Source organism: Macadamia integrifolia, chromosome 14, assembly GCF_013358625.1.
Source record: "Macadamia integrifolia cultivar HAES 741 chromosome 14, SCU_Mint_v3, whole genome shotgun sequence".
NCBI classification, from domain to species: domain Eukaryota; kingdom Viridiplantae; phylum Streptophyta; class Magnoliopsida; order Proteales; family Proteaceae; genus Macadamia; species Macadamia integrifolia.
Genome location: NC_056570.1, coordinates 30,700,800 through 30,714,040, shown reverse-complemented (window position 1 = coordinate 30,714,040; position 13,241 = coordinate 30,700,800). Strand labels below are relative to the sequence as shown.

General features: G+C 36.6%; 1 protein-coding gene across 1 annotated transcript; it reads right to left on the bottom strand.

The window, feature by feature from the left end:
* Positions 1 to 6,667: 6,667 nt before the first annotated feature.
* LOC122061126 lies at positions 6,668 to 7,133 on the bottom strand. The gene is made up of 2 exons (XM_042624321.1): positions 6,974 to 7,133; positions 6,668 to 6,880 (listed from the first exon to the last, which is right to left on the bottom strand). Exons 1-2 carry the CDS (start codon positions 7,097 to 7,099, stop codon positions 6,683 to 6,685), a joined length of 324 nt encoding a protein of 107 aa, XP_042480255.1. The 5' UTR covers positions 7,100 to 7,133; the 3' UTR covers positions 6,668 to 6,682.
* Between the last annotated feature and the right edge of the window lie 6,108 nt (positions 7,134 to 13,241).

Sequence of the window (13,241 nt, the reverse complement as noted above, 5' to 3'; positions counted from 1 at the left end):
TCCAATTTTCAAATGGCTATTTTGGTCTTGTAAAATAAGCAAAAAATATTTCCTAAAAAGGAGGAATTTTTAAATGTCACAGAAAGTCCTTTCCAAAACTAGACCACTTAAAGATGGTAAAAATTTGCAAGCGATTCACCCACCTGAAATAGGTTTAGATACTAAAGGCATAAAAGCTGCTCCTTATAAGAGTGAATCTAAAAGGACAGACTGACCCATCATAATAGATAGCATAAATCGTGTAATCGAACAGACTAACCATTCAAATTTGTACTGACAATCCCTTGGAAAACAAACAACAGGGATCGAGAGTCACCTTAATCCGAGCCCCAAGTGGAAAAGGTTAAATAATCCATTATACTGAGGAAGAAATCATGAATCTTGAAAATATTTTCAGATCTGGGTAAAATGAGCAGAATCCTATGAAGATACTAAAATGTATTACACTAGGCCTACATCCATAGATTTGCAATTCAAAAGATAATATTTATAATTTTACCCAGTATGATGGTGGATCAATTGTTTAGCGGAATGTTGATAGGATGTGAAAATACCATATAGTAAGCATATGATGATGTATGCTAGAGCCTCAAAAAGTAATCGTCATAGAGATCCCGATATAGCTACAGCCATAATAAGTGGTTTCAGAGGCCAGCTTAGAGCTTGGTGGGATTTTTATTTAAGTGATCAAAGCTAAGGCCCAAACTATAGGTGCTACAAGGCATTATACTGTATGAAAACAAGGATACTCTCATTTATACCATTACCCTACACTTTGTTGGGAGTACAGAGATACAAGCCGATAGAACAAGGCAATTACTTAAAACTTGCGTCATCCTCCGCTCTCCCATTTTAAATGGTTCAAGGATGTATTCTTATCTAAGGTTCTTACCACAACTAATGAAGATTTTTGGAAAGAAAAGTTCTTATCAGGACTGCCAGCCCTATTTGCGCAAAAGGTAAGAAGTTGGCTCCAGAGCAAGCATAATAGCCAAATCCCATATTTTATTTACACTTATGGCAAACAAGCTGTGGAAGTCTGCCCTAAAGGCATATACTTCTGTATGACTAAAAACTTAGAAAAACAATTAGATAGAGAAAAAATGACAGGAAAAAGAGAGTTGGAAGACTTCTGTGAGCAGTTTGACTATACAATAGCACCAAATCCAACTTCCGAGAAAAAGAAGGGACGAGATAAGGCATTATAAGAACAAGTGTAGGACACAAAAATGAAAATTAATGTGCTAAATATAGATGAAGGATTAAATAACAACTTTACCAAGTACCAATAGATAGTTCAGAAGAATCGTAAGGATCTGAAGAAGGTCTGTTACAAATAGCTCCCATCAAGGATGAAGGACTTCTAAGTTTGTCCGTGTTAAATAATTATAAATCCTCTTGTATCCCTTGTTCTACTAATCTATCAAGTGCCCTGAAATTTCTGGTTAATTACCAAATTGAAATTGCCTCCTTATAATTGGGCTATATTTCTTTGGGTGGGCCATAGTGATTCATATCAGATATTTTGGAACCCCATACTGCACTAATTTAGTATCAGAGTACAACCTGACCATGGATCCCTACATTCTCAAGACCAGACTTCGTCTATTTTATTCGTTGATGAGAGGCAAAGAGAAAATTTCATCTACCTGTCTATAGTGGAGATATTATCAAAGACCAACAAAATTATCCATGAATCTGAAAATGAATTTTTTTTTTTTTCCTACTTATTTTCATGGTGCTTATTGTGACTTGTGAGGTGTTTGATTCTTTGAAACACACCATCAAAATTGGTCAAAAATGGTTGGAAGCTTGACAGGGTGTTCTCGATTCTGAGGGAATGTTTGTATATTAAATCCCTTTCATCCACAAAGCAACTTTGTTTTGAAAGGGTTGCAACATAACTCCTTAAAGCTGTCTGGAGTGACACCCACAATGCAGCCTTAGGATAAGCTGAAAGAAGACAGTGCAATCTCTCAACCCACAGAAGCAGAAAAGCAAAGAATAGACGACTCCCTAAACACATGTTCATGATTGATGGTAATCATGAATATGAGAAGACAAAATTTCTGATTCCACCACAGATCTTTGAAGAGAAAGCTCCACGACTTGAAGACTACATTCATAATGTCCGTGTGCTGGAAAAATTTTATTATTTCTCCATTACGGGTGTGATTTGAATTAGATTGATAGGGCTAAAAGATCCAACGGTAGACCTAAAACGACTCTAGGAGAAGTGGTGACGAAAGACATGCATAGCTTACGGCTAGAAACAAGTATGGCTTTGGATAGAGCTAACTGGAGAAAAAAAAGATCCATGTAGGCGACAAGATATAGTTGGGATAAGGCTCAGTTGAGTTGAGTTGAATAATTTAAGTACCTAAAGTTATCACAACTATTATCAAGATTTCCCATTTACACTGGATGAAATAATTTCATTTTGGCTTAGTGTGTGTGTTTGTGCAAAAGTAGTGGCCCAAACAAAATTATCTCAAATTATGATACAGGAAGAAATGATTCCTTTTTTCTCATTTTAATTAACATCTTGATCGTGGTCCCATCTTAGATGATCATGAACTGTGTTTAAAATTCGTATAATAATAAAATCCCCGACACTAACATATGCAGCATGAAAACAACCTGTGCCCTAACTTTGGATCTGAATTCTGAACCCCAAAACTATCTGACTTGTAAGTACAAGACAATCAATTCAGAACAAAGGTAACAACCCAAGAACCAGGAATATAAAGGTAAAAAAAAAACCCTAAAGGCCTAAACACTCTGGTACAACAAAGAAGAAAATTTGAAATCGACATATTCAATCATATACCAGAAATAAACTAAGATAAAAGTGCATCCATATGGCAGACTTGATGTAGCAATTGACAATGAACAAAAATCCAGAAAAACAAAAATAAAAAAATAACGGATTTTCCTCCTTTTTGTGGTCTAACGTCAGGCACCACATGTTTTCATCAACTACTAAACATTTCACAATGGGCAAACTTGATATTCTAGAAATTAAATGAGATGCCGGCATTTGCACTTACCCAGGGAAAAAAAAAGAAAAAACTTATAATGGGTTTCCCTCTTTTTTGTGTGTTCTACCATCTAGGCATCATAAATTTTCATTAACTAGTAAAAAATATCATAACTGGAATGGAACATTTGATGCCAAAAATTGAAATTCCAAAATTAAACAGAATCTATGCGTGGCCGTGATCGAGAAGAGATTGGAACCTGCATAATTGAGGGTGTAGGATAAGCCGTTGCAACCACGAGCCTTGACACCAAGCTTGAGGAATGGGCGCTGGCGCTGTTGTAGCAGATGACGTATTCTAGAAGCTGCGGCGTCCGTTAGGGTGAGTGCTTCTCGTCGTACGGCAGGGCCGACCTTCGCTGCTCCCGCCGCGAGGATTGAAGAAGCCATCTCCACTTCTCTCTCTCTCTCTCTCTCTCTCTCTCTCTCTCTTCTATGGGACGTTCTTTGTTGGACACTCCACGCGCGTTTGATTGTTGTGGGAAATTCTGGTTCAGTTATGAGAAAAAAGTAAACGTCTAGGCACCGTTTGGTATTGTCTTTGTTCCAGAAACTCTGTTTCTCGTCAAAAACAGAAATTTCAGTTTCTGTGTTAAAACGGTGTTTTTAAATGATTTAAGGCTGTTTGGTGAATCTATTTCCAGAACAGTTTTAGAACAAAAAAATGACAATTTTGCTGTTTGGTAATGCTTGTTTCAGAAACATTTTTTTTTTCTCTCTTTTTTTTTTTTTCTTTTAAGTCAATAATTACATAAATAACATTAAAATACTATAAGCATACAAATCCTTTGGGACAATAAAGTGATTACATACCAACTAAAAAAACATGGTTTCGAAAGGATGAATAAAATACAGAACTAACAATGTCTTGTCCAAGTTAATTATTACATAATTTCCCAAATTTTCACTTTTTGTCCAAGTCTAAAGACTTGAATGCATGGAGGATGTATTTCATCTTATTTGTTTGGTCCTCTAGTCCTTTAAGTGTCATTTCTAGATATCCTTTCATGTACTCGTTCGAAATGGACGGTGGTGTGGATGATGTTGATGTTGAGCTTTCTGAACATAATGTATGTTGTATGGTAGAGATATGTGTTTCATCTTTCAACCATACAAACATACCACATCCACGGTTATCAGCCTATATCAAATAATAGATGTGATTAGGGCCGTTGAAATTTAACATCGAATTAAAAAAAAAATCTAAAATTATCTATTAGAAATAGATCAATCGTAGAAATAAATTACCCCAGTTGAATTTGGACAACATAGAAAATATTGTCCCTTGTTTGGACATTTCGTTGCAGTTCGTACTTTGCATTGACCTTTACCACATCTACATAGATGTAGTTGGTCCACCCATATGAAAAAATTACATGAATCTTGACACTTGAAAAATTATCTTCCAATGTTTTTACCCTACTTGGTTGTATATTTACCACAACTCTTCTCGCAAATTTCACAATTTACTATTATGAGTAGGTGCATAGAAGAAGTCATCTGTAATAGTAATTTAAATATCAAAGAAGTTAATATAGCATCTAAATATATGACATTCATAATAATATATCAACTTGTACCACATACATAAACGTAATATAAAACAAGCACTACATCACTTGAAACATCAATTTAGGTTTTCAGTTTTGTCAAAATAGTTATCGGTTTTAGTTTTCAACTAGTTCTGACATCTTTTGTTGTCTAGCCATTACATTTGTAATTCTTAGCCTATAGCATTAATCTCTTTTGCCCTATTTCGTTAACTAGATTGTGATATAGAATGATCAACGAAATCTTCATGTGGCGGATTCAAGTCATCTTCTGCAACTTTTAAATCACCACTCATCCCCACGAATTCAGCATCAACAATATGCTCTTCTCGAATATAGTTGTGTAGCCCACAACATGCCAGTACGATTGATGCCTGAGCTTTCACTGAGAACTGGTGCATTAGCCTTAAAATTTAAAATTTGTTCTTCAATACCCCAAATGTACATTCAATGACGTTCTGAAGTGATGAATGTCTATAATTGAAGAACTCTTTTGCTGTTCTTGGGGATCTTCTACGTCCTTTGTAGTTCGGTAGATGGTACCTCTCACCCCTAAAAGGTGTCAAAATCCAGATTGACCAGAATCGACAACATAATACTTTCCTACAGACAAAAAAAAATATACAGACATTACGTATACACTGAAATGAAAATCTAATATACTAGTATAAACTTAATACTTGGAGGTGGATGTGGAAAACTCAATCGAGGATCACTCCTTGCCTGTTCAAGTACTCGACAATCATTTGCACTGTCTTCCCATCCCGCATACACATATGTGAATCGTATGTCAAATGAACATGTACACATCAAATTTTGAGTTGTGATCCCCTTCCGATTCATATATCGAGTTTGATCCTCTCTTGGAACTATCGCATGGATGTGAGTACCATCTATGGCGCCAATACAATGCTATGACATATAGTGACAATTAAATGGTCACTACAAATAAGAATATAAATATTCATATATTTAATTACAAACATGTATCATATTAACAGATTTACCTTGAAAAAATGGCAGTATTTCAGGTTCTGTGCAATCTCTATAGGTATCATACTGACGTCTGGCGATCTGATTTTCTCCTTAGCCAGGCGTTGCATTGCAATCAAGACAACATTGAATGTTCGACTAACTGTTTCTGGAGTGGTTGAAATGATTTTGCGTGTCCCTATTACTTGAACCATTTCCAACAATCCATAGGAACATTTCAAGCTGTTCATCCACTTGGATGTTGGTCGTGTCTTTCAACCATCCCATATGTCTAACATAATCACATAGGTTGAGGAAGACATGACGTTCCATCCTAAACTCTTCATAGCATCTATTGGCATGCCCATTCAATACCTCATGCATCATGACAGCACCTGGAAATACATTATCCCTACATGGTTCCCGAATATATACAACATCACTCAGTAATTCCATTCCCATGTGAATGATTATATCTTCTTCATCACTAGAAGTTTCACATAATGCATTTGACATAACTGCAAAACATATATATAACACATCGCCTCAACCCAAAACACATGTTCAACATTACACACAACACAAAAAGAAAAAAAAACAAAAGAAATAAAACACAAGTAGCAATCATCGAAAATATTATCCTGAATCCAAAATTATCATAAGTGGTATTCAAACACAACCATCAAAATTAGTCTCAACATTAGAATCAGACATAAGGCCCGTTGCCCCCAAACTACTCCAAGGCATTTAAAAGTCAAGTCCTCTTAACAGGCTCTGCACAGACAAACAACTCCCTCCAATTAGGATCAACACACATACGACTAGTGGCCTTCAAGTATGTCTCCTTTGACATATCCGGTATAAAGGATAATACCGCCTCACATGCACTCACACTGAAATCTCGAGGACGAGATGCACCTTCCCCACCACGAATAAGGAGATGTAACGGAAGTACTGGATGCTTTCTCAATTTTAATGGATAAATACTTCCCATACAAGTCCTTGACATGGCTATCTCCCTTATTGGCGTTCTTTTTTCTTCATCCCGTCGGTGTCCTATCAAGATTTCGCTTTGTGGTGGTCTGAGTTGGAGTAGGAGTATCCTCATGGAAGGGGTCATTCATGCCCAATGCACCGGGGTACTAGGAGATTCAAAGACTTGCTCAATATCAACACTATTATCAGCTTCGATGTAATCCAAATCTTGAGCACTGTCAACCCCTAAGTTTCCTCTAGCATAGGCATCCCCAAATATCATGCTCAAATCTGGCCAGTTGTTTAGTCCATACTTCTTGTATTTCAACCAACCTGGATTTGCCTACATACGCAGTCATTGCATTACTAGTATAAAGTACTACTCATTGTAATCTAATTTTGAAATAATTCAACTAGCTAGTGAGATCTATAGTACCTGTATTGCCCTATCCCATACAGACTCATCATTAACTGTGACTGATTTTGTCATTGAGTTCCACCCAAATTCAGTTGTGTCAAGTAGTTTCATGAATTGTTGGTACTCGTGTTTCAACTTGTTCATCTTGTTGCGTAATTGTTCTCTCCCAACTGTACGATTTAAAGCCGTCTGAAATTGCTTTGTAATGTCCTCTCATCCAGTTTTGTTAAATGAATTACCAGATTTGTGTCCATTTTTTACAGCTTCTTTCATTGCCTCAAAATAGTGGTCTCAAGTTCTGACCACTTAACGGTAGTGATACTACTTCCAGACATAACAGCTAGACATTATGAGTTAGTGTAAAAAGTTAGCATACTGGGTTAAAAAAGACTGAACACTAAAAAAAGAAATAACAAAGTTCATCTTCTGAATAAATTACAAACATTTGTAAATAAAACTTATTACATGCATTCAGTTATCCATTAATTGACAACCATGTAATGAATATTAAATCAATAAATACCATTAATAGATATCATGAGACCATGAGAAGTAAGTAGAATGAACCAGGAATTCCAAACAACCACAAACATAGAAAAACCACAATTCTAATAGAAGGGGAAACAACATATATGAATGAATCTACCATTAGTGGATAAATCCCACAAGCCTTGTTGTATTAATTCAATAGAAGTAGCAACAGGAGATGTAAATTAGACAACCCATTTCTGACCTTCCTTCCCCAAGGTGATTCTCTATGTTCAATATTCTAGAACCCCACCTTCCCCTTGTACCTGTAATTTTTCTATAGCATCGGTTCTATTCAATCTACAAGGTATTCTACGTAGCCAATAGACCTTTATTTCATGTTGAGAGCCAAGGAATTAGTCCTTTTCAAAGTTGAGTTACAGACAATATAACATGAATACTTGGTGAGTAGTACTATAATCAAAGTTTGTAAACAACATCCTCCTACCCAATACTCAACATGTAATCATAACTATATTTCCAAAATCATAAGAACTCAAAATCTGTTGAATGATGTCAAAGAACATTATTATCTAACACTTTTTATTAGACTCGGATGGTATTAAGATAAAAGGTTGGCCAAGACAACCTACCAAAAATACCTACAAAAAGAGAGGCAGTGCTGGACCCACAACATGGGAAAGAGAGAGGGAGGCAGTGCTGGACCCACAACATGGGAAAGCATCCCCACACTGTTGGCGTTGGTAGCCATAATCTTCAGAAAAAAAATATATCAAAATTTAGAGGAACATGGGCAATGAAGTAGGCAACTTAAATCTGAAATTCTCCATTGCACATTCAAGGTTCTTTCATCCACTAGTTCTGAGAGTTGGTTAAATGGTGCAACATGAGAGATAAGCGTTCCATAGGTCAGCTTTCACACATATCTGTGTACAGCTTATAGTTCATAGAACAGATTATGGGGAGGCCAAGCAAGAAGAAATGGCTGGCAAGTGGAACTCTCTTAAGCTGCAACAAGATTAAAAAATAGCTTAAGAACAGAACCACAATAAACAAAGAACCAGAGAATCTCTAATCTGTAATCTGTACCACTCTTCTCTCCATGTCTCTCTGGCCATAGAGACAACCCCAACTGATACAAAGGGTTAACTCCTCAATAAATACCTCTGAAATAATGGAATGCATAAAAGGTTCATTCACCATCTTACAAATTAAACACAATCTTCCAATGAAATGGTGTCTGGCAGTTGGGGGCTTCCTCTGAACTTAAACAATTAAAGATTACAGATACCAAATAAAATAAGCCTATGTTTAAATATTTTTTTACTTGGAGAACATAGCCTCTCTTGCATTATTTTTTAGCCATACCTGCATGTCCTTCCTCCAAAACCCCGATGGACATGTGCAATCTATATCACCACAGTTGTCTATTTTGTTATAAAAATATCTTTACCTTTGTTTATATCATTGAAAGAATCAGATCCCCACTCTATACGCCTTTCTCATCTACCAAGGCATTGACCCAGATTAGTGCATGACCTCCATATGTCTTAGAGAGTTCTTGCTGAATTCCCCATTCTCCATTCATCATTGGGTTTGATCTAAGAAATCTCCTCTGTGTGGGTCCTTCTCAAAACATTGGATGATCACAGCTATGGATATAGATATGGGTACTGGGTAATGAGCAATGATAATGGGTGCATCTGCAAGTGGCCTCATTGAAACTGAATCAAATTCTTACATAAATATGACAAAACTCAAAAACAGAGAACCAAATTCCATTCAATTTGGTACATGTTACATCAAACTATCGAATGGTAGAGAACATTTTATTAAGCTGTAACAGGACAACAGAAAATGACGGCAAGACATAAGACAGTAGAAAATGATCCCATAACCCATATCAAACCAACTCAACTGTAAAATTGGGGGCAGAATTGAGTTCTAGCAGACAGAAGCTGGGGGATACTCTTCATCCTTTGTTTTGAGTGTCAGAATTTGGAGTTAGCTACATTATTGTTAATCCACTGAACAGAAATGGTTGGAAGGAAAAATATTTCCAATTTCAGGGCAAAATAAGCTACTCCCCAAGCAATTTTCATATAATATCTTTGATGGCATATGACAAAGAAGATTCCTTCAACACAAACCATTGATGGGTTTTTTCTAATTAGGCGTACCTATTTGAGGGAAAATGAGTAGCGATGAGATCTGAGACTCAGATACGATCGACGAGCAGAGACGACTAGAGAAGAGTAACGGAGTTCTCCTTTGAGAAGAACGATGAGAAAATCTGTTTGGAAAAAAATCCAAATTTTTTTAGGGTTCATGCAAAAGAGAGAAAAGCAAAAGAAGAAGAAGAATGAAACTAACTTAGGCGTTCCTGTTTGAGCGAAAACGAGCGGGGATGAGATCTGAGACCCAGACGCGATCGACGACCAGGGGCAAGTAGTGGAGTTCAGCGGAGTTCTCCTGAGAAGAACGATGAGAAAATCTGGTTTGTAAAAAATCCAAAATTTGAGAGAAGAGCAAAGAAGAAGAAGAAGAACGAAGATGAAGAACAAAGAAGAAGAAAGAAAGGGAAGATGTACCTGCTATATCGAGGATTCAAGCTTCAATCATGCTTTCTCCAACCGCAAATTTCTTCTCCTGCTCTGTGCACGCAGAGGTGAAAGGGTGAGAGATGAAAGAGGGGTGTTGATGGTGCCTTCTTCTCCTGCTTGGGTGCCCTCGGCCTGCTATTATCAAGAGCAAGGGTTCTCCAATGTTCGGTTTTGCTTTTTTCAAGTTTGGAACGAAACTAGTTGGATGGAATGAAAAGTTGTCGTTCCGTATTTCATCCTCTAAATCATTTTTTTTTTCAATTTTTGTTTCAAAAAAACCGAAACACATCATAATGTTGCCAAACGGTTTTTTGCGTTTTGTTGTTCCAATAGAACGAAAAAACGATAGAAACGTTTTTTTAGAATGATACCAAACGGGCCCTTAGCGACTTTAGCCGTTAACCAGTTTAAGTAAGAGACTAGAAAAGTCTTGAGAACCAGACAATCAGGCCTAAACCGACCGGCTTGCCCAAACCCAACCAATTAACCCCAAAATTGAACCGGGTGCCAGTTTTGTGTTGTGCAGTTTTTTTTTTAAGGAAGAAAGAACGCTAGCCAATATATAGCATGTACTTGTGCCGAGATACAGCGGGTGTAAAATAACCGTGCTGCCCCATCCTGAAGATGCTCATGTGCCTCTCATTGGCCATGGGCATTGGTGTATCGGGTATAACGTTATCTTGCATTTTTCATAATCATGCGTTGTCGGTCTATCCCATACATCTTTTTTTTTTTTTGATACCCAAATTGGTCAGATCTTTGACCCAACTAGTCCCTAGGGTCATTGTGATACCGCTTACATAGGACCGGATCAGTCCGAGATGAAAACTCTCGTGCGATGGCCCCAAGGTTAATCTGGTAGCTACTAGTAGTTTAGCTCGTGAGACCAAGCCTATCTGAAGGGGCTAGCACCTCCCGCATTGATCATTCTAGTACTTAAATGTGGGTGTGTAGGGGGATAGAGGGGAAGGAAAGCGATGCCTTGGGACACAAAGTAAAGATAAGAATTGAACCCTTGACCTCTTGAGAGCCTACATTCTACTAGTGACAAAGCACCAACCATTTGAGCAAGCAATTGTCTTCTACCCATTGCCCGTTTGGTACAAGAGTGTCAATCAATACGGTATTTAGTACAATTTTTTTTTGGGTAAAGGCACTTAGTACAGTTTCAATGCAATACAACAAGACAAAAGTCAATACCAAAATTGTACTATACGGAGAAAAATATTTACATTTCAATACCAATACCTTACCCAGCTTGGTACTGTTTTCATTTGATATAAATATGGATTCATTACAATATTTTTGCCTTTTATGTATACATAGTTGGTATTTGGTACAATTTTGATAATTTGGTACAATTCAGTACATACTTAACAGTTTAGTCTATAATACCAATATTGTACTGTATAAAAAAAAAATCAAATAAACAATTTTGTCATACAAAAACCGTACCATATCTCCTTTGATGTGATTTTCATATATCAATTCGATACGATTTTGATATCGATATTCTGTATCAGTACTGAATTGGCATCCTTCTGGTAACATTTTGTCAAATAATTTACGTATTGAAGATTAATAAACACCTTCATGACAATTTACTTTTTTTTTTTTTTCTTTTCTACAAGAATTAAAAGCTCCAAAATCAAATCCATTTCAGCCATTGGGCACCCAACGTGCATCTGATGGCTAGAAGAAACTGGGGGTGCACCCATGTGTTGGTACATGCTAGGTCCCCCAACCATCAAATCCCATGATGAGTGTCCCTACAGCTGTCTCACCACAAGATCTTTGCCACTTGGTGATCCCTTGGTAACCCGTGGGTTTGGGGTAGCATTGTTTTTTTGCATCTGTCTATTTTTTTTTTTTAAGGGCGTGGACACATGCAAACGGATAGATTTCATTTTCCCATTTTCCTGTTATGTTCATGTTTACCCCATTCTAGGGATAGATTTCATTTTTCTGTTTTCCTGTTATGTTCATGTTTACCCCATTCTATGTATTTTTCATTTTCCTATTATGTTCATGTTCACCCCATTTTGTGGATATGTTCACCACAAGGTCTTTGCCACTTGGTGATCCCTTGGTAACCCATGGGTTCAGGGTAGCATTGGTTTTTTGCGTCTATCTATTTTTTTTAGACATGGACACATGCAAACAGATAGATTTCATTTTCCCATTTTCCTGTTATGTTCATGTTTACCCATTCTGTTGATATACATCATTTTTCCCATTTTTCTGTTATGTTCATGTTGACCCCATTCTGCGGATATGTTTATCACAAGGTCTTTGCCACTTGGTGATCCCTTGGTAAATCGAGGGTTTAGAGTAGCACTATCTTTTTGCGTTCGTCTATTTTTTTTTGGACGTGAACACATGCAAACGAATAGATTTAATTTTCCCATTTTTCTATTATGTTCATGTTTACTCTAAAAGAGGCTTTATTAATTGCAGAAGAAAAGGGTATGAAGAACATTATCATAGAAAATGACAATCTTATGATAATTTCTATATTGAACAAGCAATCTGCATCCTACCCGTGGCATATCTCTCTTATTGTAGATGATTGTTTCTCCCTGATGCAGCGGTTCAATTCAGTGGCTCTTTGTGACACTTATCGTGAAGGCAATGCATAGTAAATGCCCTTGCCTCGTTCAGAGTTAAGAACCATTTTACTTTTATTTGGGACTCTTCTCTTCTCTCTTTTTGTCTTTTCTTTCGGTCGGTGACTTTGTGGGGGTTCCCAAGTTCGTTCTGTAAACTATTTGATTGATAATTTAATATAATTTTCTTTATTACCCAAAAGAAAAAATTGCATGACATCATATAGAGCATTGATAATAGATTGTCAGCGAGTGCTGAGGGTTAGTTACCTTAAAATATAAGCAATCTTCCACTTATTATTCAATACAACTATGACACTTTGAGAGATTTCCAGAAACCCTACCCAAAACGAAAAAAAGAAAAAGAGAATTTCACTATAAAATGACAATTTGGAGATATTCAATTGCATTTAATAAAATTGAATTTGAACACAAATAGGTCTTTTTCCTCAAAATAAAGTGCAAGCCGTGTTGAATTTCATAATCGAAAAGCGTTCTTCCAATGAATGATGTGTTGCGTAATATAGTAGCATAGTACTTCAAAAAATTGTATTTAATGATCTTACCTGATGTAGCATTAGGCTCCGT